The sequence below is a fragment of the Sminthopsis crassicaudata genome, chromosome 2 (assembly GCF_048593235.1).
Source record: "Sminthopsis crassicaudata isolate SCR6 chromosome 2, ASM4859323v1, whole genome shotgun sequence".
Lineage (NCBI taxonomy): Eukaryota > Metazoa > Chordata > Mammalia > Dasyuromorphia > Dasyuridae > Sminthopsis > Sminthopsis crassicaudata.
Genome location: NC_133618.1, coordinates 682,753,042 through 682,780,387, shown reverse-complemented (window position 1 = coordinate 682,780,387; position 27,346 = coordinate 682,753,042). Strand labels below are relative to the sequence as shown.

At 55.5% G+C, this 27,346-nt stretch overlaps 1 protein-coding gene across 3 annotated transcripts in view; it reads right to left on the bottom strand.

The window, feature by feature from the left end:
• Positions 1–27,346, bottom strand: part of ADGRA1 (adhesion G protein-coupled receptor A1) — a 223,240-nt gene that overhangs the window by 166,772 nt on the left and 29,122 nt on the right. For all 3 annotated transcript variants that reach the window (XM_074297219.1, XM_074297221.1, XM_074297220.1), the window contains exon 2: positions 15,969–16,040. In XM_074297219.1, coding sequence (XP_074153320.1) covers positions 15,969–16,040 — 72 coding nt within the window. The remainder of the gene's footprint in view (positions 1–15,968; positions 16,041–27,346) is intronic.

The window sequence follows — 27,346 nt, the reverse complement described above, 5'->3', positions numbered from 1 at the left end:
CCAGTCCTGGAATGGGATTGTCCATGCAAAGCGGTGCAGGCAGAAAACGGGGCTCTGGGGGGGATTGACCGGCCCCCATCTTCCTGGAGGAGGGGGCGCTCCCTCCCTCCCTTCTCCTGCGCTTCCATGTCCACCCAGCCACAAGCGAGGGCCCCTAAATGTCCAGCCTCACAAAGGGGAACAGGCCGGCGGCCGGCCTCTCTGCAGGAGCCGGCTAGTGTGTAACCGCCCCCCGTAGGGGGGACACCGAGTGAGTGGCGGGACGTGAGCTGAGGAGATGTTATTGTTCTAGAGGAAACCATCGCCCGACCCGGGGAGACCCACACAAAGTGACACCGAGCGAGCGAGCGGCGCCAGCGGTTCCCGGCAACAAGATCATGGCAGGAGCCACTGAGGGGGACGGGCTCTTTTCACCAAGGGGTGATTCGGGGCCATTAGAGCAGACTTGGGATGGAGAGACCGTCAGCATCTGGAGGGAGGTGATGGAGGCCGACTGCGGCGGAGGACGATGGAGGCCGACTGTGGAGGAGGACGATGGAGGCTGGCTTCGGAGGAGGACGATGGAGGAAGATGATGGAGGAGCACGATGGAGGCCAACGATGGAGGCCGGCTGCTGAGGAGGACGATGGAGGAGGACAATGGAGGAGCACGATGGAGGCCGGCTGTGGAGGAGGACGATGGAGGAGGACAATGGAGGAGGACGATGGAGGCCAATGATGGAGGCCGGCTGCAGAGGAGGATGATGGAGGAGGACAATGGAGGAGGACGATGGAGGCCGGCTTCGGAGGAGGACGTAGCATTTTCCCCTCATTTTGTTTTTTTGTTTGTGGGCTTTTTGTTCCTCATTCTTTCCCCTTTTGATCTGATTTTTCTTGTGTAACACGAGCTTAGAAGAACCGCACGTGTTTAACCTCCATGGGGTTGCTCGCTGTCTTGGGGAGGTGGGGGAGGGAGGGAGAAAAGTCTGGAACAGACGATTTTGCACAGGTTGAACTCTATCCTGGCGTGTATTTGGAAAAATAAAGTAACATTTAAAAAAACGAAAGGGAAGAACTGTCTGTGTCACAGCTATCAGCAACCCATTTTACAGATGCAGACACAGAGGGGAACTGTCACTGTGGGAGCTGGGCTCTGGCTGGGCTCTGCTCTGAGGAAGGAGGAAAGTTTCCTGAGGAGCACAGGGGAATGGCGTCCCTCAGGCCGCTCCTAACTCCCCTCAGCTCTCACAGGACCCGGAAACTTGCTGGCCGAGCGGCCCCGAGCCCGTGGGAGTGAGGGGCGACGTGCTCGTCGTCCCCCGCTCTGAGGGCAAAGCCCCCCCCCCCAGCCGAGCTGAAGCCGAGCCCTCAGCCCCGTCACGTGGCCGCTGGAGCCCAAACAGGAATGGGAGGGGGCCGCCTCCCGTGTTGACGTTGGCGCCCCCGCTTGGCTTGGGTCCTAGCATAACGAGGGAGCTGAGAAGCCGCCCATCCCCTTCGGCCTCCGGCTCTGGTTACTTATCAGGCGCCCCTCACCCAGCTGGGAAGAATCCGGAAAAATACACGGCGTGGGGATGTTCACCAGGGACAGTCACGTGGGAGCTGGGCCAGCCCGGACTTCCGGCGGGGCACAAAGGCCTGGGGCTCTTAGAGCCATATCCGGCACCTCCTCCTGGGGGCAAGGTGGACCCTCCGGGGCACAGAAGGAGGCCAGCCATGGCTGGGCAGGAAGGAGTGACCAACAACCATTCTCAGGCCATCTCGGGCCCAAGGAGGCGGGCGGGCGCCCAGGAGGGGGGGCTCCTAGGTCAGGAGAGCGCCCAGGTCAGGGGGGCCCAGGTCGGGGGGAGGGGGGCTCTAGGTCAGGAGGGCGCCCAGGTCAGGGGGGCCCAGGTCGGGGCCTGGGCACTTTTGCCCACTCTGCGTCCTGCCCCTCACTAACCGGCCACCCCGGTACCTGGGGCAGTGCTGGCGGCCAGGCCTGCCCTGTTTGCCCGTTATGTCTGAATACGGGACTGGCTTAGACCCCAAATGCCGTCCTCAGAGCAGTGACCTTTCCTGTCCTGAGGCTCCCGGAGAGCCGAGCTGGACCCAGATCTGTGGGAGAGCCGCCCCGGGGCTCCCGAACACTCAGCGGCCAGAGGTTTGCCCAGCACCTCAAACGAAAGCTTCTGCCCGTGAGCCCAAGGCTTCTTCCCCTACCCCTCGCTGCCCCCCTTTGATGGCACCAGTGTGGGGGGGCACTTCAAGCCCCAAATCCTGGTAGCTCCGGCCAGCACAAACAAAGAGGCTTTGGGGGTCAGTGGACTCCCCATAATGAAAAGGAAATACCTTTCATTCAGAGTAGCCACTGAATCCAACAAAAGGGGCAAAAGTGAGGGGCGAGGGGAAAGGGGTGAGGGGCCAGGGGCGAGGGGAAAGGGGCGAGAGGCGAGGGGCGAGGGGCGAGGGGCGAGGGGAAAGGGGCTATGGGAAAGGGGCGAGGGGCGAGGGGCGAGGGGCGAGGGACGAGGGGTGAGGGGCTCCCGTTTCTCCATTCCAGGGCGGCCTTCCCAGAGTGCTTCCCGTGCCAGGACTTGCGTCATCACTGGTGTACAGGCATGGGCAGGGGAAAGCGCCCCAGTGGATGGGGAGGATGAAGGAGACCCGGTGGCCTGGCAGCCCTTGGGAAGTGTTGCTGTCCCGGGAGAGGGTCTTTTCACCTGGAGCTGCCAAGGAAGCCCGGGCGCTCAAAGGCCTGGCAGATTTGCCCAGGTGCCCACCCAGCCCAGGGGCGAGACCCCCAGCAGGGGAGGCTCCGCATTTCGGTGGGTGGGCTCGGAGGAGCGCCAGGGACTCGTTCACAGCTCTGGGAGGCCTGGGGAAGGGGGAGGGGAACGACCCTCCTCAGCCGCGCTGGGGGTGGGGCAGACGCTGGTTTTCCACAGGGCTCTTTGCCCACTCAGAAGTTCGGTTAATTAACGGAACAAGAAGGTAAGTAAGTGGGGGGAGGGGCAGCGGGAGGGAGGGACTTACTGGAGGCCCCCAGGCAGGAAGTGGAAGTTGGAGGGGCCGCCCTTCAGGCCGGAAGATGTACGTCTGGGTGGGAGGGCGGCCGGGCACCCCTCCCCCCAGCACGATTCTGGGCCCACGGGGACGGGGACTTCCATCTAGGAATGAAAGGCCACTTGGAGCCTTTTTCCCGGAACGCCCCTGCCCAGATCCGAAGTCTGCGCCATCCCCCCTGCGCCTCTTCCTTCCTCCCTGAGCCAGACACTCACCCAGTTGCCCTGCTGCCCAGGGAGGGCGGAGGGGGTGGCTCTGGGAGCAAGAGGGGGGGAATGCCAGGGCGGCGTGGGGGACAGAAGAATACTAACCGTGCCCAGTTCTAGATATTCTCCCCAGGGCCAGAAACTGGTCTTCATTTCCCCACCTTCTCTCCACTTCATCTCCTGCAACTGCCAAACACTGTCCCGAAAGCCCGGGCCGGGCACTGTCCCATCTCGGGCAAGAGCCTTCGGCGCGTCCCTGGAGCCGTTAGAATTGGAACCCGCTCCCCTTCTTTGCTCCCCGTCTGGGCTCCCCACTGCTCCCCCTGCACGCAGGGTCCCCATCACATGATGCACGAGGCCATCTCCAGCCTCCACACCCTTGCCGGCTCTCCCCCCACCTGCTCCCTCCCAGGATCCCCGATCCCTTTGCAGAATTCCACAGGGAGTCTGCATTCGCTGAAGGGAATTTGGTCACATTTGTGACATGGGATTTCTGCCCAGGAGAAAACTACCGGCTTGCCTCTGTTTCTACCATCCTGTCTCAATGCCCGGTACTCAGCGGGCGCTTACTCAGTGCTTGCCCGCTTGCCTCAGCTTGCCTCGCGTCTCCAAGGAGACTTCTGGTCCCAGGAGCGGGGCCAGCCGAGGGGCAGGGCGGGCTGCCGCCGGAATGCCCGGCTGCTCCTGTGGTTCGTGGCCAGGGAGCCTCCGCGCTTCCCCTCGGTCCACCAGCCTCCAGAAAGAGCGGAAAGCACGGGGAACTTTCGGAGCTCTGGCCCTGGCTCCGTGGGGAGGAGCGTCACTGAGTGACGGCAGCGCGTGCTGAGCCCGGCCCTGTTAATGGCGAGACTGAAGTCCATTTGGTGATGAAAATGCCATAAATCTGAGCTACAAAGACTCCCCGAGGTGCGTCCCGCGCCTTCGCCACTTCTGTGAGCGGGCAGCGCTCCCCGGGCGATTAGAACGGGTTTGAAAGCTCCATTAGAGTTATGTAGTTACCCATTCACTTACAGGCATAAAACAAGGCCAACAGGGCTCGGGAGGCAGCCCCGGAGAGGCCGGCGTCCGCCAGGAGACCAAGCTGCGGTCAGCCTCCGAGCCACGATGGAACCAGGTGCAAATGAAGAGGGGAATGAAGGCTGGGACGGGAGACAAATGGAGGCTGCTCTCGGGAATGAGGCATCAGGGGGCCATGGAGCAGCAGGGCCTCTGCCCTAGGAATCCCTCAAGGAAGCGGAGGGGGTCAGAGATCACCTGGATGTGCCTGGCCAGGGGGACTTTGCCCCTGACTCTGGGGCTGTTTTCACTTGGATTTAACCCCTTTCCTGATACTCTGTCCAGAAGAGCGGTCTGCCCCCGGAGGCATGTGACTCAGTCAGTGTCGGGGGTTTCCTGGGACGGTCTAAGACTTTACGAGGGGTCTGCTCTATGTCAGGAGCTGTGAGTGAGACAGGCTGAGCTCAAGGGGCTCCATCCAACAGGGCTCCTCAGGGGAGTCACAAGACGCAGCGATGTGGAGGGGCACGACAGGTCTCCTGTGCGGTGGGACCTGAGGGAGGCCGCAGGTTCCCCGAGGAAGAGCTGGGGGCAGAAAGCCCCCGGCGTGGGGCTGACGGGCGCCACGCGGAAGCAACGGCAAGGGCAGAGGGCTTCCTAACAGGCAGAACCGTGAGGGAGAATAATGGGCCACGAGCTAGGGAAGCAGGCGGGCCAGGTTCGAGGCCTGTAAAGCGGAGAGTTTCACATTTGATCCAGAGGTGACAGAAAGCCACCGCTGAGCAGGGGAGCAGACGTTCCCCTCAGGTTCCCCTCTGGCGACTGTGAGGAGGCCTGGGGAAAGCCTTGGGGAAGAGGAACAAACCGCAAGTTCTTGTCTTAGTCCATGGAAGGGGCCACGAGACAAGGTGAGGGTTGGCGGTGAATGGGCTCAGCCAGATCTTGGCTGGGAAGGACAATGAGGAGCCCCGGGAGACGTCCCTGGATCCCACCGCTTCAGAGGGATGGAACTGGATACAGCCACCCTCATTGGAACCCTTGGCTGGCCTTCCCTGGCTTCCTATTGGTCCCCTGTACCTGGGACTGTCTGCACGGGGCAGAGGGCGAGGGCTGTGAGAGACGGGGGTCGTTGTGCCCCGATAGAGAGGAGGAAAAGGCACCGGAGAGAGAAGTGGCTTTGCCAGCATGGCGAGCGTCTGGTCCCAGGGCCGGCATCCTCTCTGAGGGACCATGCTGTCTCCAAGGGGCAGCTACTCATTTTTTTCCTCTAACTCTTTCCCACCCCTTAAAGTGCCCCGCCCCCCCATCATCCCTATAGCGCTGCCCCTTTCACAGTCTAGCCTTTAGGGAGCTGGCCAGTGTCCTTTCCCACCCTCCCCCTCGCACGTCAGTTCCCACGACAAGGAGGGGCAATGGGAAGAGTGTCAGGGTGCTAGCCCCTCTAGGACACAGGGAGGCCATTGGAGCTTGTTCTCATGGATTGAACTGTGTGGAGGACGGAGGCGGGGCTCGGTGGTTGATCTGCCCTCAGGATCCTCAGCGTGGGGTGGAAGCCAGTGGAATCCTGGGAGCGGGGCTGGGAGGGACACAAAGCCAGCGTGCAGAGCCTGCCCCGGCTCAGGCCGCCCATCCAGCTCCCCTGTCTATCTGTGCTCTCTGTGTCTTCCCGAGCCCTCGTTTCTCCTGGAGCTCGTCGGCTGCCTCCCGGCTCGGCTGAAACCATCAATATTCCAGAAAGAATCCATCCTGACCCCTGTCAGGCGGCAGCGGGAATGCAGACGCCCCCGCGCCGTGATGGAGAGAGAAGGGGGACGGATGGATGTCAGCCAGGACTCAGGCACTTTATAAACGGCTCTCGGCTCCGTGTTTCTCATTTCATGTCGAGATGTGCTGCCCCGCACCCAGATCTGGGCCAAATGCGGGCAAGCGGCTCCCGGACATTTTGCTGCCAGTTTTGGAGCTCCACCAAGAGCCCCCATTAGCTGCCCTTGGGATGGGCTTCGGGGCCTGCCATATTCTCGCTTTATGTGGGGGTCACTGAGACACGGTTTCACCTCAGGGACATGCTGGGAGTAAAAGGAGAAGAGGTTCCATTTATCCAAGGCCCTCAGTCCATCCGATCCTATCCCCTTCTGGGGCCAGGAAACCAAGCAGGCTTGTGGCTAGCTTAACCAAGTCTTGCATCTGCCACGGGACGGAACGAGCTCCTTGGCCCAGCTGCCATCGGCCGCCCACCCGGTCCCCAGGCACGGGCCCGCTCCTCCCGGGCTCCGCCACAAGGTCGGGGCAGACGCCTCTCTGGCCAGCAAAAGCCAGCGGCCCCTCTAGTCTCCAGGATCAAAACCCAGTCCATTTCCTTTGGGCTGAAAGCCCTTCTCCACATGGCCCGGGCGCCTTTCCAGAGTTACTACACACCATTCCCAGGCCCTCCATTCCGGCCTTTCCAACAGGACGTGTCATCTCTGCTCTCCACGCCTTTGCGCTGCCTGTCCCCCACGCCTGGACACTCCCCCACGCCTGGACACCCTCTCTCGGGGCCATTCTCCTCCCAATCCGAAGTTACTTTGCTCCCACATGTTTATATTAGTTATATTTCTATAAAGGGAGATCTTATTCCCCTTCCGTCTCTCAATCCCCGCTTGCAGCCAGTAGGCCCTTTATAAATACCGGGTGATTGACAGATCATTATATGACTTGCAGAGTCCTCCAAGGGCAGACTAGGGAAGTAAGAGAGCATTTATAAAGAACCCACTATGTGCCAGGCTGAGCACTCTACAGACGTTTCTTTCTTCACGGAGCTGGGAGGACTTTTGTGGCCCCTCTTCGGGAGAGGAAGAAGCTCTGCAGACCCTGGTCCTCCAGAAGACAAAGGAGCTAGGGCGGCGCCCTGCGGAGGCTGGGCCCTTCTCGGGGAGCCCCACGGGGTCCCCGCCCGTTCTAGCCCCTCCATGAGGGGCCGGGCTAATTAACGGAGAACAGAAGGTCAGATGCACACGCCAAGCATTTAGGAAACATCAACATTTCTTCTCCCTCAAGTTCTGAAACTTTCCTTTAAAAGGTATTTTCAGAACCAAGCCAAGACCCTCTGAGAAGGCGCCTGCCCCTCCTCCCCTCCCCCTCCCGGCCTCATTACCCAGGCTCCCCTGACATGGGCATCTTGAGCTCCGGCTCCCCCCGGCTTCTTGGGAAAACTCCATCGAGTGGGAAGAAAAGAAAACACAGGCTTGTTTTCCTTTCGTCTCCCAGCTGGTGGGCTTCTCCCCCACTCCCAGGGAGGAGGTGAGAGTGAGCGGGGCCTGAGAGTGGCCCCCCCGCCCAGCTCCGGTTTCCCAGCTCAGAGGAGGCCTTCTCCATGGCATTACGGCCAAGCCGACCAAATTGGGCTTCACGGCCAAACGGTGCGGATCTGGCTGGAAACAGACACGGGTGCGAGACCTCGGTGGGGCCAGCTCTTCCCGGACCCCAAGTTACAGAGGCACAGAGCAATCCATCTGGGGCCCCTCCAGGGCACAGCAGAGCAGAAGAGTCCCCCCCCAGAATGAGGCAGAGCTTCCCGGCGAGGGGAACAGAAAGCACCCCGACGAGGGCTCTGAAGGTGGGCTGCAGCCCAGGAACGATGGCAACCCCCAGTTAGAATGGGGGAGGGAGGCTGGCAGAGGAGAGATAACTCAGGGCCAGTCAGAGAGGCGAAAGGGGGGCAAAAGAATAAGCTCAAGCCACCCACAGCCTGGAAGAAATGCTCCAGGGCACTGAAAAAGAGAGCTGGGGGGGGGGGGATAGAGCCCTGAGGTTGAAGGTCACACTTTACCCACCGAATTAGCAAAGCTGAGAAGCAAAGCAATGGGACCATTGTCGGCGGAGATGTTGGGAAGCTGGCACCCGAAGGCCCAGCTAGGGAGGCTGCAAAATGCCCCTGGATCCCCACAAGGACCCACCTGCGTCTGCCCCCACTGGGCCCCCCAAAAAACAAGAAAAGTACTTAGGGGCAAACTGGCAGTGCACTGGACAGAGCATCCCCCACTAAGCCCCTCAAGAAAGCAAAGGAAGAAGAAAAGGACCCCCAAAAGTACTTAGGGGCAAACTGGCAGTGCAGTGGACAGAACATCCCCCACTAAGCCCCTCAAGAAAGCAAAGGAAGAAGAAAAGGACCAGAGTGGGCAAAATACTTAGGGGGCAAACTGGCAGTGCAGTGGACAGAGCATCAGGACTCAAATCTGGCACTTGACACGTACTAGCCCCGTGACCCTGCTCAAGTCACCCAAGCTCAGTTTCCTCACAAAAAGGGCGGCAGCTCTACTTGTGGGGGCAAAGAAAGGAGAATAAGAGGGTGGAATGGCTGATCTTAGCCACTGTTTACCTCAGTTCTCTCATCCAAGGAGCTATTTGTAAAGGACTTTGCAACCCTTAAAGCACCTTCAGGCGCTTCTGCTGCTCTCCCTGAATGGGGTGGGGGCTTTCTTGCTGGAGAAATGGCCCAAAGGACTATTTTGAAGAAATTTAGAGAGTGGAATAAGAACAGACATGGGGGGAAGCCAGGAGAAGGCCCCGCCCCCACAGAAGAACAGACATGGGGGGCAGCCAGGAGAAGGCCACGCCCCCGCAATGTGAAGAGCAGCCCCCTTGAAAACTGAGCAACTCTGCTCCAGGCACTGACCATCCTGCAGCCTGAGGAATATAAGGATAACAATAATTTCTACCTCGAGAGAACGCTTTCAGATTTGTAAAGAACTTGCCAATATTATCTCATTTTATGTCACAAAAATCCCATTAATATCCCCCTATTGTGGATGAGGAAACTGAGGTAAACAGGGTGATGTGACTTGCACAGGGCCACATAGCTAAAAGCATCTGAGGGAGGATTCGAGCTCAGGTCTCCCCCTTCCAGCTCCAGGCTGCTGCCTCCTGCCGCCTCTAGGCCCCCTCCCGAGGGAGAAGCTACTACGGCAGTCGGGATTTGGGGTCTGCTTGGCCCCTGCAGGTGGGCATGGGAGAGCTTTTTTTGAGCGGGAGTGCAGCGAGGAAGAGTTATGGGGGATAAGGCGTCCTCCGCGGTGAGCCCAAGAACGGGGAAAATGTGAGGGGAAAAGCAGCCGGTGGAGCACAGAGGGCAGCAAGGACAAGCGGGGCCAGGGGTCGCTGCTGCCCGAAGCCTGACCCGGGGCAGAGCCGCCTCCAGGACAAGTTTGTCCTTCGGGATGGACGTGCACGTGTTGGACACGCGAGGAGGTCAGAGTAATAAAAAAGAGGACGTCCCAAAAGTCCCAGGGGAGGAGTGAGCCTGGAGGGCAGGTCTGGACCCCACTCCTGGCACAGAGCCGGCATACAGTAAGAGCTAAATCAATGTTTGTAGACACAAGTCCCTTGTCTGCTGTGGCTCAGTTTCCTCCTCTCTGAACTCACGGGTCTCTGGGGTCTTGGGACAGGATACAAAGAAGCCCCCAGTGCTACACCTGCAGAGTCGCAGTGAAATTTTTTCGAAGGGGAGAAATTCTTTCCCAACTTTCCCCCTCAATGGCGGCCCTTCTCTCTTCCCTGTCAGGGTCTCCGTGCTCCCTGGTTGCCATGCCAACATGTTCTCAGCATCTGGCCTAATAATGACAGCATCCCTCGCGTCTCCAGTAGCTCTGAGGTTTACAAAGCGCCTCACGTGTCCTCCCACTGGCTTTTCGAGGCTCGGTGCCGCGGGACAGAACTTGGCCAAAAGGCCCTCCTGCCCACGTGGAGCAGTGGGGGCCCCTCTGCTCCCCAGGCTGGTCCTCAGCCCTTCCCAGAAGGCCCTGGGTCCTTCCAGCCCCTCCCAGCCCAGCCCCTGCCCATTGCTCTGGCCCTCCTTGTCCCCTTCTGATGCTATGGGGTCATGGGGCTCTCCCTCCCCCGATCTGTGTCCACAGCAGGGACCCCTCTCCCCCTCCCCTGCTGCCCAACCTTGTCCCTTCTGGTCCTCTGCCTTTCCCCGAAGCCGCTTCCTTTAAACTGGCGCTGCCATTGGAGACGTTAGCTGCAGGGAGGGGACAGAAGGGCCGGTCCCCTCTGAGAGTTCAGGCAGCCCCCGGCCCGGCCCCCCGGCTCCCAGAAATCCCCCTCAGCTTTTAGCACCACTGCAGGGGAGCCCGTGTAGACGGCTTCTTCTCACACACAGGCCGTCAGGGGTGGGGGGCGTGGGCCTGAATCCTTCCTGGAGCTTGGGGTCCCACAAAGTCTGAGTGAGCTGGATGGCTGCCTCCTTGGGCCCGAGCTGCGGCTCCAAACTCATGGCGATTCCCCCGGCAGCTAGATCCTTCCATCAGATGGGAGCACATTTAGCAGCCGGGGCTCAGGGCTCCCTTTCTGGCCCCGTGATTCAGGGAAGGAGGGTCCTTCTGGGAGAGGCAGAAGTCCCCGGGGAGGGGCCCCGAAGGGCTCCTCCATGCCCCCCTCCTCAGGACACGGGGGCCACAGTATCTGCTTCCTCTGCTTCCGGCTGGATCCAGAGTGCTATGGCTGCCACCCTCGGGGGGGACAAGGCCAGTCTCCCCGCTGGCATTCTGGAGACACGACCGGAGCCCCTGGCGCCAATGAGAGAATCCTGGCAAACGGTGGCTTGATCCCAGCCCAGAGAGGGAGAGATCGCCGGAGAGGAGCCTGTTCAGAGAGCAGGCTGCAAAGGACTGGAGATAAATTTTATGGATTTATTGGCACATAAACAAGGCTTTTAAGGGAAAGTGAATTGAAGGAGACCCAGGCAAGGGAAGGAGACATAAAACACCCAGAAAGCATGGGAGGGGATGGGGTTTTCAAGCAAAATGAAAAGTGGGGCATCGAACAACTAAGATAAAGAGCGTGGAGGAGGCAGAGTCACCGGGAGCTGCCGGGGCCCCTCGGCTTTGCTACCCAGTGAGGGCCTCTGGGATCCAAGCTCAGAAAGCCTCCATCGCCCCCAAGGACTTTTGGCTTGAAACCCAAATTATGATTCAATCTCTTCCAACATTTTCATTCCAACCAGGTTTCCTCTATTAACTTAGGACTGTCGCCATGACAATTCAAAGTCATCAGAGGCTCGCTCTCGGCCGCTGTGTGGTGCTTTGGTCTTCATCTATAGAATTCTGAACCCGGTACCTAGAACAGAGCTTAATTTAAGCCACGAGAGAACGGGCGCCTCAGCCTGCACACCCGCTGCTGAATGCAGGTGGCTGCTCCTCTACCGACCGAGGCTAACAACCTCAGCCGGGCTCTCAGCGCTGCCAGGCCATCTCCTCTGCCTCCCTCGCCACTGCCCCTCTCCCCGGACGCTCCCGGCCTCCTCATCCCTCCTGAAACCTCCCCTTGCGCCTCCTCCCCCAAACGCTTTCAGCTGAGCCTGAATCGGGTCTCAGAAAATGGAGATCATACTTGGTGAGCTTCCTCCTGCCCTATCACCAAGGCTTTCTGCCTCCCTCTCCCTGGGATGAGGTGGCCTTTCCCCTTCCAGGGCCTGCTCAAGTGGCCCATCCCATCCCGCCTCCTCCCACAGAACGCTCTCTCTGTCACCCTCTCTTGTGCTTATCTTCAATCCTCCCCTCTCCACTGGCTCCTCCCCTTCCTCCCACAAGACCCCTCTCTTGACCATCCTTCCCTGCTAAATATCACCGGGTGTCCCTTCTGCCCTCTGAGAACACCTCCACTTTCCCCCCTCACTCTCTGATCCCTTACATTCGGCTTCGGACCTCACCGTGCCACAGAACCTGCTCTCTCTAGAGTGACCAGTGACCTCTTAGCAACCAAAGCCGATGGCCATTTCTCCTTCTCCTTGACATCTGCAGCCTTGGATACAGCTGCTCATTTTTCCCTCCTGGATATTCTTTCTAGGTCTTGGAAACACTGCTCTCTTTCTTTGTGTCTCTGTCTCTGTCTCTCTCTCTCTGTATCTCTCTGTCTCTGTCTCTCTCTGTCTCTGTCTCCCCCCCACACACACATCCTGCTCTTCCTGTTCCTCTTCCCTTTCTGACCACTCCTTCTCTGTGTCCTCCTCCAGTTCACGCCTCCTAACCTGGGTATCTCTGAGGACTCTGTCAAATATCTCCATCACTTCTTCTTCAAAAACAATGACAGAATCCAGGTGGGTCCTTCTCAATCAGGTTTGAAAGGAGATTCATGTTCCAGGAAATGTGAAACTAGAGCTTCTTTCCAGCTCAGATCCAGCGCATTTGCTTTTTGATCTCAGGAATTCACCCAGGTTTCCGTCCTTAGAGTTCTCTTCAATTCTCACCCATGTGACTAGTTACACTCTCGCTGATTCTTCTTCCTTGCATCCATCTCTGACTGCCGGGTTCTTGCACCCATCCCCAAGCCTGTCGTTGCCTCTGCCTCTCGCTGTCTCTCTGATTGTCATCTCTCCACCAACAAGACAACGCTCTCTTAGTACCTCATCACCTCTCCTGTGGACCTTCCTCATTGGAATCCCTGCCCCTCCCAATCCATCCTCCGCAGACGACACTCTGACCCTCTGATATTCCTGAATCATAGATATCAAGTGTCAGCCGTTCCCTCTTGGCTCTAGAATCACATACAACTTCCTTGTTTCCCATTTAAAGTCCTCTCACCTCTGGCCCTATTTTATCTTTCTGGTTTGGGTCTGTTTGCTCTTTCCATGCTTGTCCAGCAGACAAGCTGATTCCCAACCCTGGAAAGCGACCTTTCCCGGAGGCCACCTCTGACAACCCCTGGCTCTCTCTAAGTTTCATCATGAGGGAGGTCTCCTTTAAGAAGACTCCTCTAATTCCTTAGGATCAGTCAGTGCCCTCCCCAAATCACTGTGTGCTTATTTTGTGTGGATGAGGCAGGCCTGTCTCATCTCTGAATGCTTTTGCTTACACCACCAGGCCTAGAATCAGGAAGACCCCAATATAAATCCGGCCTCACACATTTAGTGACTATGGGCAAGTCACTTCACCTGGTTTGCCACAGTGCCCTTAGTTATAAAATGGGTTAGAGTTTTATCATGATCCTGATAATGGCCCTTCCTTCCCAGGGTCATTGTGAAAATCAAATGAGATACTAATTCAAAGCACTTAGCCCAGTGCCTAGTAGATAATAAGTGTTAGTTACTACTACTACTACTACTACTACTACTACTATTATTATTATTATTATTATTATTATTATTATTATTATTATTTGACGTGGTTCATATGTACTTAATGTTTATTGATGGAGGAATCTTTGAGACCTGAGAGGTTGTGATCTACAGTAGGGAAGGGAGTATTAGGGAATATTCACACAAAATAATTCATACATCCTTGAAACACTGAAAGGCATTTCTAAAATGAATCACGGCTTCCTTCGGGTGCTTCTGATTAGCAAACACCTCGTGACATCCCCTGTTGTGTCCCCACTCACTCGGGACATCTTCCCTCAAGGAGGAATTGATTAAGCTCAGAATGTTCCCATCAGAATCCGAAGCCCTCTGACTCGGGTTTTCTTACATAGGATAAGTGTGGATTTCCCCCCATGTTTCAGCATCTGCATTACATGGCATTGCTACATATATGTTTTATTCCCTTCCCCTTGGAACAAAGAAAGGAAATAAACATTTATTAAGCACTTATGTAGCAGGCATTGTGCTAAGAGCTTTCTGAATATTATCTTATTTGACCCTCATAACAATCCTGTGGGGTAGGAATCATTTCACAGATGAGGAAACTGAGGCAGACAGTAGTCAAGTGACTCAACCAAGATCACCCATCTGGGAAGGTTACCGGACACTGGATACCTACTTAATTCTTGCTCTGGGTACTTTGGCACCCCTGGCTACCAGTGGGGAATGGGTTCAGTTTCTGCCAGGCTGCCTTTGAGAAGCCACTATTTTGCAAGGTTGTGAGCTGCCATGCCAAGGGTGCTGCTGTGGAAGGAGAAGAGGACGAGGAGAAGGAGGAGGAAGAGGAGGAGGAGGAGGAGAAAGAGGAAGAGGAAAGCAGGAGGAGAGGAGGATGAGGAAGAGGAGGAGAGAAGGAGGAGGAGGAATAAAGGAGGAGAAGGAGAGGAGGAGGGGGAGGAGAGGAGGAGGAGGAAGAGATGGAGATGCATAGGCATTCACTCCATAACCAGCCTCCTTAGAAATGCAGAATTTACAAGTGTTCCCTCCACTCCAGTAATTTCCATGTCAAGGGTATTTCAAGAAGAAAGGCGGCAGTCAGGGACGCGTTTCTCCTTCCATTCAGTAACCTCCTGCCTACGCCACCCGCTGCCTGGGAAGCTTCTGGGAAGCTTCTGGTTTCCATTTTACTCAAACATTAAATTGTTTCCATTACAGATTCGGCTTCAGAGCTCAATGAGATTGAACTGCCCGGGCTTCCATCGCTCCCTGCCACATAAAAGCGTCCCTTAGATGGGGGCGCTTCCCACCACTGAAATCCCCTGGAGGCTTCCAGAAGGAAGAAACGCTCCCCCAGGCTCACCCTCAGCCCCCTTTCCCTCGGTTCTCGTCAGTGTGGTCTGCTCTCCGTTCAAGGTTCGCCAGAAGGAGAGCGGGTGCCTACGCTCCGAACGTCTGACAGGGGACCCCGCCCCAAACCGCAGCTCTGCTCCACCCCATGACCCCAAGCCCCACGGGAGGTCATGAAATGAACTCTCCAAAAGTCAGAGGACGGACTGGGCTGGAGAAGCCTGTGAGACTCCCCAGAAGCTGCAGAGATCACAGGGCGCTCTCTAGAGCTGCCCCTGCCTGCCAAATTGCTCCAGGAAGCTAATTAGGAATTTGCGCTTTCCTACATCGCAAGAGCCATCATTTGCCCCTAAACACAGTCTTCAATTCCGGCGCAGGGTTTGAGTTCAACCAGTGAAGAGAGGCAGAAAAAGTCCATGGCGCCCAAGCAGGGAGTTTCTCATCAGCGGCGGCTGCGAGCAGACAGAGAGCCACCTTGGAAAAATGGTAAAGGGCTTTTCATGGGGGGTGGGGGGGCCCTAAGGTCCCAGAGGCCAGAAGCCAAAGCCCAGAGAGCAGAAAGTCTGAGACACCTTGGGGCTAAGCTTAGGGGGTGTGGAGAACTGTCAGAATCTCTGTGGGGAGGAGGAGGGCTTCAACAGGAGCCTGCTGAGTCTGGGCTTTAGGGGGGGGTCTGAGAAGGCCGCATTTGAAGGCGATGCACAGGACTTGGAGGGGAAAACCAGGGAGGGGAAAGTAAGTGGGATCAGACCCAGGGGAGGGGCATGGCATAGTTAGCCAAAGGCTGATGCGAGAACAGGCTCCAAGGGGCTGGGGGAGGAAGGAGCCCAAGCAGACTCTGAGGAGTTGTCCAAGAAAGGGCCAGGTCACTTCCGAGCACGGGCTGGCCATGGCTCTCATTCAGCACGTGGAGGGTCTGCGGGCGGCTTCCAGCCCAGGAGGGAGTCCTGCAGCAGCTCTGGGGCCAGCACTCTCCAGGACAGGTCTCTGGGCACCATTGCCCACTTCCTGCCCTGGGGTTCGAACTGGGAGCTGGATCAATAGCCTACACGTGTGCCGTTCAGGGGGTCCCTTAATTTCTCCAGGCCAGTGACCTCCCTTAGTGAGGGGCTTGGCCCATTCCTGTCCCGCACTCATTCTTCCTTCTGCCCTACAAGCTGGCAAGCTTCCCAGCTTCTCACTCTTTCTCCTCATGCCCTGCTGGGTCCAATGCCCAAGGGCCTGGAAGTCATGGAGCCCCTTGGCCCTTCCCACCCGATGTCTACCCCTGCTCCTGGTTGTCTATGTCTCTCTGCTCTGGGGATGCCGGATGAAGAGGCGCAAAGGGGCCGCTCTGGTACTCACAGTCTCTCCAGCGATGGCAAACCCAAGAAGGCCCCACTCTTTACTCCCAAGATCTTGTTGTTGGTCAGGATCCTGGAAGAAGCCAGAAAAGAATGGAGTTAAGAGGATGGGAGCATCCTGTACTCAACAACATCAAAAGAACTACAGCCGCTGAAGGCCCCGAAGCCCTGATCACTGTATCTCGTGCTCCGTTTAGCCAGATCCTAGGCAGCAAAACGTAAGTGGTCACTTCTGAGCACGGGCTGGCCATCACTTTCTCAACATTGTTCTTATTCAGCACATAGAGGGTCGCGGGCGGCTTCCTTCCACTCCAGGAAGGAGTCCTACTGCAGCTCTGGGTCCGAACTCTCCGGGACAGGCTCCTGGGTGACATGACCCACTTCCTGTCCTTGTGTGTGAAGTGAGAATGACCCCCCACTGGCCACGGCTGCTGCAAGGTACATAGGAGACCATGAAGTCAGCAGGCGAATGTGCTTACCTATGCACAAGAGTTAGAAACGGATAAAGCCAGATAATGGATGACAGATCAATAAGCAGGGATGCAGGGATGGATGCAGGGATGGATGCAGGGACAGGTGGGCAGATGGATAGATAGACAGATAGTGGACAGATAGATAAGCAGGTGGGGTGATTCATCCATCCATCCATCCATTCATCCACCTGCTTTATCTGTCCATCCATCCATCGTTTATCTAACCAGCCATCTCTTTGTCTCCAACTGGCAATCCCTTCTGAGAAAGACCTTAGTCCTGGCTGAGCACAATCTGGCCAGTGTCAGGATCACAGTAAACTGGTACCGTCCACTGGAAGAGCGCCCCTCCTGTGCACCCCCAGCAGTGTCATCTCCAAACCACCATCGGCTGACCCTGCGTCTGTCACTACTCTGCCCCGCTCATTGCAACCCCACCACTGTTCTTCATGACCATTCAGCTGGTTCTGTCACGAAAGTCAGTCATTAAGTACTTACTAAGTACCTACTATGTGCCAGACATGGTTCTAAATCCTGGGTATATAAAGAAGAGCAAAAACCAGTCTCTGCACTACAGGAGCTCAAAGTCTAGTGGGAGAAACAGTATGTAAACAAATGCATATAATTAATCTATGTAAGGATAGATAGAAAATGTTAAACAGAGGGAAGACATTAGAATGAAGAGAGATTAGAAAGGCTTTCCACAGAAGCTGGGGTTTTAGCTGGGATTTGAGGGAAGAGATGGAAGCTGAGAGGCAGAGATGAGCAAACAGAGAAGTCCATGTGTGGGGTGGCCAGTGAAAGTGGCAGAGCCACGGATTGACTTCCACTACTGCATTGGAAGCAGTCTCAGGACCTGAGGCTCTGACACCTCCATAGCCTCACTGGCCCTTCTGAGGACCCCAGAGTCAAGAGAAGTGATCCCCCTCCCCTTCCCCAATCCAGGGGTCTTGAGTACGGAAGCTCCAGGGGAAGGTCCATCTCACCCTCTCCTGATCCTGCTGACAAGCAAGGGCGAGACCCCAGTCCCATGACTGGATCTTCTTCCTCACCGCACCCTCACATCACAGTCCTAACCCCCTCTGTCAACCCCACTGTGCCCTCTGGCACTCCCATTCAGTTGTTAAAAGTTGAGTTAACACATACAAATTGCTTTGCCCTACAAAGGCTAGTTGTTAATTATTGTTAACTGACTCCCTCATCCCAGATTTATTTTGCTTTTTAAATTTTTTTATTTTTATTAAAGCTTTTTATTTTCAAAACATATGCATAATTTTCAACATTCATTCTCGCAAAACATTGTGTTCCAAAATTTATTTTGTTCCTTTTCCCCAGATGGCAAATAATTCAATATTTGTGAAACATGTGCAATTCTTCTATATGTATTTCCACAATTATCATGGTGCATAAGAAAAACTAGATCAAAAAGGAAAAAAGGAAAAAGAAAAAAGGAAGCAAACAACAAAAAGATGAAAACGCCATGTTGTTATCCCCACACAGTTCCCACAGTCCTCTCTCTGGGTGCAGATGGTTCTCTGTATCACAAGATCACTGGAACTGGCCTGGATCATCTCATTGTTGAGATGGCCACGTCCGTCAGAATTGATCTTTGTATGTTGTTGCCGTGTATAGCGATCTCCTGGTTCTGCTCACTCCCCTCAGCATTGGTTCCTGTCAGTCTCTCCAGGCCTCCCTGAAATCCTCCTGCTGGTCATTTCTTACAGAGCAATAATATTCCATAACCTTCATATACCACAATTTACCCAACCATTCTCCAATGGATGGGCATCCATTCATCTTCCAGTTTCTGGCCACTACAAAAAGAGCTGCCACAAACATTTCTGCCCATGTGGGTCCCTTTCCCTCCTTTAAGATTTTGGTTCTCAGATGAAGAAATTGAAACTATTTCTATCCATATGAAAAAATGCTCCAAGTCATTATAAATCAGAGAAATGCACATTAAGACAACTCTGAGGTACCACTGCCCACCTCTCAGAAGGGCTAAGGTAACAGGAAAAGATAATGCAGAATGTTGGAGGGATGTGGGAAAACAGGACGCTGATACATTGTTGGTGGAATTGTGAATAAATCTGGCCATTCTGGAGAGTAGTCTGGAATTATGCTCAAAAAGTGATCAAACTGCATCCAGCAGTGCTACTACTGGGCTTATATGGCAAAGAGATTTTAAAGAAGGGAGTCCGGCTATACTGGCCCTGGAGGAGGGGTCGGCAGATCTGACCAGCCCCCTGGAAGCTGCTTGGGGGTTAATCACAACTACTCATCACAAGCTTATTCTTCCCTCAGTCTTCTCTTTCCCTGAACCTCATCCTTATGCGGAGGGACTCCCACAGAGATGGCCTGTCCCCCAATCCCTGCCCCTTTAAGGCACATCAGCCCTCTAAGGACACACTATCCTTGCAGTCCCTGGCCACGACCTCAGAGCTGAGCCGGTTCTTTCCCCTCACCCCGCTGCCCTCTCCAAGTGGCTGAGACCCGTTTAGGGCTCGTGCTCCTCACAGCCAGCCCCTATTTTTCACCATCAGGAGATACTCTCCTTTGGGTCCACATGTCATCTCACCAGAATCACCTTGGCAAAGGCTGCTCAGTCCCAGGCCGTGTTTTCTAAGTACAGGGGCAGGGGGCAGGGGACAAAGGGCAGAGGGCAGGGGGCAGCCCTCACCAGCACTTTAGAAACAGACTCGTTTGGGAGCAAGCTCCTTTGGAGGCCCAGATGGGGGACTTCAAGCTCCCCAGATTTCTGCTTCCAAGGCAGCCTGCGGGCACCTTCCACTCACAAGGCAGTAAAGGAGCTTTCACTACAGTGCTGTGTGCACACTGGGCAGTTAACAACGTCGCCTGGATTGCTTTTCATTTAAGTACTGGAACTGGAGGCCGGCCTTCTCCCAGACCCGAGGAGCCAGCCGCCTACTCCGGGGAGGGGTCAGATGGAGGCACCTGAAGGCAGCCTCTTCTAGGAAGAAGGGAAAGGTGAGGGGGGCACATCCCGTGGCGCAGCAAGAAGACCATGGCCTCTGGATAAGCAAGGCCATCTCGCTGCCTGGGCCAATGAGCTGGGGCTGGCCCGTCGGCGGCCACTGGGGACGCAGCGAGGCTATTTGGCCACCGTCCAAGAGACGGAGTCCTCTAAGGGTGACAATGTCTCCCTGACTCCAGCCCCCACTGGGAGGGCAGGGAAGAGGAGGGAGCCGAGGGGCACTGCCCCCCGACCCTAGCTTTTCTGCTTTCCTGGCTGCTTCCTTCACACCTGTGCTGGTCGGGGCCTGGTCCTTGAGGGGCCACACTGACCAACTCTGGCTAGCAAAGTGCTTAGGTGGGTCACGGCTCTGAGGAGGGTTTACTCTCCACTGCTGGGGGCTGAGGAGGGGTCCCAGGCAGTCCCAGATTCAGTGGGCTCATTTATCCCGTAAATGTTCTTTCCGCTCCTTTTGTGGGCCAGGTGGGGCAAGGAGCTGCCAAGCTCAGATCAGCATGAAATAGTCCCTGCCCTCACGGAGCTCAAGCTCTGCTGGAGAAACCCGAGCACCTGGATCAGTCCCAGGCCTGGCAGGGGGGCTGTCGGATGCAGGAAGGCTTCTTGGAGGAGGAGCCGAGTCTGGGAGGAAGCCCCCTGCCTGGTGGGGGATGTCGGGGTACAGGGGGGGAGCTCTGGGGGCTGCGTTGGGAGAGTTGGGGTCCTGACATTGTGGGTACAGACACTCCCGGTTTGGCGGCAGCTGCCCAGAGCACCGAGGGGACAGTGGGAGAAGCAAAGCCAGCCGGGATGGAGGGGGAGCTGGAAGCCAAGGGGCTGTAATGGGGCTCCACGGCACGTCCAGAGGCGGGGAATCACAGAGGGGGTGGGGGATGGAGGGCCAAGAGGCCCCTAGGGCTTTCTGGGCTCTAGGATGGAGGCTGGGGTGGGGGAGAGGGGAGAGAAGGGATGGACATTACCAAGCTGGTGACCAAAGTGACAGAGTGACAGAGGAACAGGGTGGCGGAGCAGGACACCCATCCTTATGTCCCCACCCAGGGCCAAGACACTGGGCTCATAAGTGTTCCTCCATGTTCCACCCCCTTGCCCCAGGACCCCAACGTTCCCAAGCTCCTAAGCTTTCCAATGCTTCCTCCCTAGGCCCGGCCATCTTGGAAATGCTGCCATCCCCGATGGATCCCAGGCCCTGTGAGTGGGATGTCTCTGGGCTGGCTGGTCCAAGCCTCAAATAACTATACGTCTGAGTAGTGCCTTGATCCCCTCCAGGGACGGGGAACTCATCTCCTGTTGAGCCGCACAGGCCATTTGGGGGCAGTTTTTCCTTCCTTGAAGCCAAAGTTTGCTCCCTGCCCTTCCTCTCCACTGCCCTCCAGGTCCACAATCCTGCCCTGTCCTCAGGGCCCCTCTCCTCACTTAATCCCCTCCGCCTCTCTTACCAATGGGACCTGCCCTTCTCCAGTTCCTGCCTTATCCCTCCTCATTTCCCTCCATGTCCCAGAAGGGCCCGTGGCTCCCACCCGGGACCAGTCCTCGCACAGGCCCAGAGCATGTCTCCTTCCTCCCTGGCTTCCCACAGACCCCTCCAGCCTGGCCAGGCCTGCATTATGGCTCCTTACATCCCCAAAACGGGACTCTTCCATTCTTAGTCGCCACACTTGTACCCAGGCGGCACCTGTGCCTGGGACGCCAACCCGCCTCCCCTGTAACAGCTGCGGGGCGCAGCTCACCCACGGGCCTCCCTCCGAGAAGGGGTCCCAGGCTTCTCGCTGCTTAATTCCTCCTCCTTCCCTTCTCCCCACTTCGGGGCCTTGGGGCCGGAGGCTCTCTGGGTTCTTTCCCCCCAACTGTTAACCCTAACAGCTAACGCTGTCCTTTGCCCCCCTGTCCAGTGGGATGAGGGGCTTTCTGACACAATGGGGGCCCTCCATGACAGGGCCAAGTCCTCTCTGCCTTCTCCATGCAAGACTCCTATGATGAAGGGGGCTCTCCCTGACTCTGCCCGCAGGGAAGATGCTGGCCCTGCCAGAGAGCCCCGGGGTCACCACAAATGGCCCCGCAGAGACTGCAGCAAATCCAGCCCCAGTTTCTAGGTGTCTGGAAGGGGAAGGGCTCCCTCCCTCCATCTCCATGGGGCCGGCCTTCAGAAGAGCTTAACTTCTTGGCCGGGGTGGAGCCGGGGCAGGGAAGGAGTCTGGACTGCTTAGGGCAGAGAGGAAAATCGCACCGGAGGCCGCCTGGGTGAGGGGCTCAGCGCAGTCTTCTCTACCTCCAGCCAAACGGAGCCGTTTATTTGCACAGAAAAGAAGCCCTTCCTCTGGATGTGGGATCTGCTTTCCTGCCGCTACTCTCAGGGGAGAGTGTGACTACAGAGATAAGGGGCTATTTGGGGCTTGTGTTCTCTCCTTCAGACACTCCGAGGGACTCTCTCGCCCCCTTTCCTATGGAGGCCCTGCCCGGGGCTCACAGGTCAGAGGCTTGCCATCCACAGTTGGGGGACGGCCCTCCGGTCCTAGGTCCTGCATGATAGAGAAAAAGGAGACCAAGTCCTTAACATGCTGCCCCCTCCTTCCTTCTCTCTGGACTGAAGGCTGGCAAGGGCAGAGAGGGCAGAATCATCAAGCAGACAATGGGGACGGGCAGACACCAGACAGAATCAAGAAGGGCCCACGTGTCAGCTTTAATCAGGGACCCAAGACCCGCCTGCATATCCTCACCAAGCCTGGGGCCACTCCCCCCACTCAGCTGCCCAAGGCTGGAGGTCTTCCAGCCCTCTGTGGGCACCAGGGCAGTGATTCTCACTCTCTTTGGATGGCAAAGGCTCCACGTCTCCATCGCCCATCGATGCCCACAATGCACCTGTCCACACTGATCAGCTGTCACCCCTTGTGTCCAGAGCATATGGTGCTCTGTGATTCACAATGACCTCAAAAGCAGAAGTGCGCCATCCACTGCCCCGTGTCCCATCCTTCAGCCACTGGTTTTCATCCTTATAAAGCGTCTGTTATTTTGGACACAATCAGTGTCTGCACCTTGTCTCTACTGCCCTGCCCTGTCCTCTCCTCCACTCTATTCACTCATTCTCTTCCTAAGCTTTAAAGCCAGCTTCCCATCTCATCATTCCACCAGAACTGCAACCATCTCTTAGTCACCCAATCCAAAAGCCTTTGTTGTCCTCGGACCCTCCGCAGCCCTGGACTTGGTCACTCTCTCCTCCTAGATCCTCTCTTTTCTCCAGCTTTCTGGGACCCTTTCTCCTGGCTCTTTTTCTCCTCTCTGATCATACCGTCTTTGTCTCCTGGGCTGGATCCTTCTCCTGACCACTTCCTCTCAGCCTCGGCGTCCATGGGACTCTATCCCGGGCCCTCTGGGGGCTCTCATTAGCTACCATGGATCTGATGACCATCTCTAGCCTGATGATTCTCTCATTTCCCTTTCCTGCCTCAACTCAATCCAGCTGCCAGGAGAGAGGAGTGGGGAGCGATGGCAATGGTGGTGCTGGAGAACCCCTTCTGATTGTCCCATCAGACACAACGCCTCCCCACCGGCGTATCGCAGGCCATTCCACGACCCCCAAATGCCCAGAGTCCTTTCCTTTGTGTCCATCCCACTGGACCCAGCAGAAACTCCATGAGTGTCTGCCCTAAACTGTCTCAGCCTGGGCGGAATGATGGCGAGTCATCTGCACTCCTGTGGGAAGTGGCAGAGCAGATGGAACATGCCCAGGAAAGGGAAAGGCGAGAGTGAGCTGGGGAGGGCAGTGCCTCTGGCTGGCGCTTCCTCGGAGGCTCACACAGGGGCCAGAGACTCCGGGGAGGATTTGTGGCAGGAAGACGGCGGCCAAAGAGCAAGGTGGACAACACTGAACTCTGAGCACTGCCTGGACAGTCCTGGCAGAGATGGGCTGGGGTTGGCTCTCTAGTCATGTGCCACTTAGTCCTGCTCACAAATGGGGGCGGGGGCTGGCACCGGTTTGGGCCGAGCCCTGCTGACTGCAAGGCCCCCCGGCCGCCCTGAGGAGGCTCCCAGGAGTGAGCACACTCATTACAGAGCTCCTCTCCGGAATGACCCAGGGCTGGCCCGATGTCAGCGATTACATGCTCTAAATACGGGAGCCTTCCCGATGTGCTCTTTTCATTTTAATTAGAGTCTTGCCTTAAAAGTGAGCCAGTTTATATTCAGCTAAATGAGAGAAAACAAGCACTAGAGGCCCTGGACTGGCCCAGGGCTGCACTTGAAAGGAACAGTTGAGGCTCATAAGGTCCACAGCCGCCCCAAGTCCATGTGATGTCCACGTTCATGCTCACAGCCACCCCCACGGCCATGGCCTGGGGGCCCCGATCACCCATCAGACCAGGTTCAGAGGCTGGAGGGTCATCTCTGAGCCACCTCATTCTCTCGATGTTCCGAGAGGAAGGTCTGCAGTGAGAAGCAGAGAGGCCCTGAAGGCCAAACCGGGCCAGCTCCGGCTCATGTGCGGCTCATGTGGGATAAATCAGGACTGATGGCACAGTGCGTCCTGCTACGGGCAGGGTAGCCAGGGACACGGTGCTAGGCTGCAGACTGCCAGCAGGTACAGCTTGCTTTCCCACAATGTACAGAGCTAAGTCTCTGGGCCAGCCACCAGGGGCCACTTTGCCTCATCACCTTCCTCAAGTCTCCCTCTGCTGAGTTTTGGAAGTTGCAGACATGTGGGGTGGGGTGAGGAGAGAGAGCGGCCTGCTTTCTCCCAAGAGTCCCTCGAGGCACTTCACTGGGGGAGAGCAGACAATCTGACTGCAGTGTTCCCAGGCTAGAAGCATTTCTCCCACACATCTGTGAGGGAGGCAGCTGTGTCCAGGGCAACCGGCACCCAGAAGCCAACAAGTTTCATGTCCTGGGAGAACGGAATAGGAACCAGAGCAGGAAGCTGCCATGCTCAATAGAGAAGGGGGTGCCCACGCAGGGCTGCACAGCCAGCCTCAACCTTTTCCCAGGGGGACCCTTGTCCATGCCCAGAAGTGAATGGGGAGCTTTCTGAGGGTCTCCTACCCACTACACTGCATTTGTCAATCCCATCCCCAAGGCATCTGGCTGAGGTTTCTGACACAGAAGGAGCCAAAGGCAGAGTTGGCATCGGTCTGGCTCCCACTGCGTGCATGTGAAGGCCCGTTCTCTCTGCAGCAGGAGCCAATGGCTGCCTTTCATTTGTGCCAAAGAAGGATTCTGCTGAGAGTTCAGAGCAAGAAGCGGGTGTACAGATATGCAAGAAGAAAGGCCTAGAACCAGAGCAGACAGCCTTCCAAAGAAAACATCAGGCAGAAAAGTTCCAACAGGAGTCTGAAAATAACTCGGGCCCAGCTAGAACAAGATATTAGATTGTTATCTAACAAAAGAACAGAGAATAGAATGAGAGCATAGAATGTGGTGCATCAGACAAAGGAAACATTTACTAAGTACCTACTATGTGCCAGGCCCTGAACTCTGGCTGAGATGGTAGATGGGAGGTACAAAGGGAGAGCTCCAAGTTCACTAGCCCCTCTTTGTTTAGAATACCCCTTGGTGGGAGAGGGGGCAGCTAAGGCTGCTCTAAATGGTTAGAGCACAGCTGGCAGATAGGGACAGGTGCCCAAGGCTGCCCTGGAGCTGGTTACTCCTGGCAGTACAAGGAGGTGGAAGAGCATGGGGAGAGAAAGCATAGGGTGGGCTGAGGAGCCACAGCCCAATGTTAGGTCCAGAGGCCTAATTACACAACCCTTTCAGGTTTAAAGGATGTTTTATAGATGGTCTCATTTGATTCTCATAACAACCCTGGGAAGTAGAGGCTAATGTCTTTATTTTAAAGATGAGGAAACTGAAGCAGACAGCAATGAAGTGACATACCCCATCCCACAGTCCCTGAGATTTGAACTCAGGCCTTACAGACTCCAGGTTCTGGCTTCCATTCACTTCACTAGTTCTATTGCCTCTAATATCAATATAGACCATGGCCAGAACCTTCCTGCCCAGCCTGCTCCACTTCCTCATCTTTCTGCTTTTCTCAGCCCATCCAATCTGCCTCCTCGCTGTACCCCATTCTATGTCCTACACCTCCCATGTCTGTGCCTTTGTACAGGCTTTCCATGCCTGGAATGATCCCCCTATCAGAGTCCTGCTCAGAGTCTCTGGTTCCCTTAGAGCTCAGATCAGAGGAGCTGTTGCTGTTGCTGTAGTTACTTTGTCTTTTGCTGCTGCTATTGTTACTGTAGCTCTTGCTGCTGCTGCTGTTATTGTATCTCTTGTTGCTATTGCTATTATTGTATCTCTTGCTGCTGCTTTTGTTATTGTATCTCTGTTGCTGCTTTTGTTATTGTATCTCTGTTGCTGCTGCTGTCACTATACCTCTTGTTGACGATGTTATTGTATCACTTGCTGTTGATGTTGTTACTGTATCTCTTGCTGCTTCCACCACTTCAGCTGCTCCCCTCACCACCACCACCACCAAATAATAACAACAACAACTTCTGCTCACAGTTATCTTTCTGGGCTACATTCGCAAAGAGTTCCCCAGAGATCTTCACTTCCATGAAGTAAACTGGTCTAATTCTGATATCTCTCTGAGAGTCCCAGCCTCCATCTCAGCCCCTCCAGGCCCAGATAAGGATATTCCAGTCTTCCTATCCCTGCTTCTCCCCCCCCATCGGAAGTGCAGCAGCTCAGGAAACCTAGCCTTCTCTAGCCAACACTGGGGTAGGGCCTCCAACAAAGGGAATGCTTTATAAAGATTGGTGAAATTAGATTATTTGTAGACACACTTAGGACCTTGTCACTGTCCAGACAACCTGACTTCTCACCTTGTAATCCTAACATTTTCTCATAACAACTCTGAGGAAAGTTTTCCATGAATTGTTGTCCCCACTTTACAAATGAAAAAATTGACATTCAAAGAATATAAAATTAAAAAAAAAAACTATAAAAACCACAAAATAAACACCAAACACAACACCAAATTAGCAATACTTAGAGATGACAAAATCAAAAAGCAGGGGAAATGTATTGCTAAATTAATTAAGGGGCTATTTTAAAGCTCTTCTTTCCTCCCCTTCTCTTCTTAGCCCCTCACAATCTAGCCCTTAATTTTATCATCCCGCCAAAAGTGCCCTGTCCAAACTGACTAGTCATCTCTTAGTAGCCAAACCCAATGCCCTTTTCCATGTCCTCTCCCTCTGCAGCCTTGGATACTGTTGGTCTTTCTCTCCTCTTGGATATACTTTTCTGAGGACTCTCAAAATCTGCCTTTCCTGCCCCAATCTCTCTGCTGGCCTCCATCTTGTATCTATAATGTTCAGATCTCTCAAACTGGAACCTGAAATTCAACATCCCCCAGGCCTTCAGGTTTCCAACCTAGGAGTCATCAAAGATTCCTCTCACCTCACCCCCTATATTCAAGCTGTTGCTAAGACCTGGTGATTTTACCTGTGTAACATCTCTCCTCTGTTTGCCTTCTCCCTTCTTTCCCAACAACAACTTCTGCCCACAGTCATGTTCCTGGGCTCTCTGTTCACTGACCACATTCATATTGTCAGATTTACCTGCTCTAGTCTCCATCCTGGCCTCACCTCCATGCCATCTTGCTTAGACCCTGCCCACCTCTAGTTCTGACCCTGGCTCCCCAGCATGCTGTTCTCTGGCTAAATGCACCTTCTCCTCCCTCTCTCTAGCTCTGGGACCAGTCATGAGATCCATGAAGCCTTTATTGGAAAGAATGAGTGCATTGATTTTTCTCGTGGAGCCACAGATCATTCCTAGGACTTCCCAGCCTTGAACACCCAAGGGTTCTGACTCAAAATTTATAAGAATACAAGCCATCCTCCATTTGATAAATGGTCAAAGGATATGAACAGACAATTTTCAGATGAAGAAATTGAAACCATTTCCAGGCATATGAAAAGATGCTCTAAA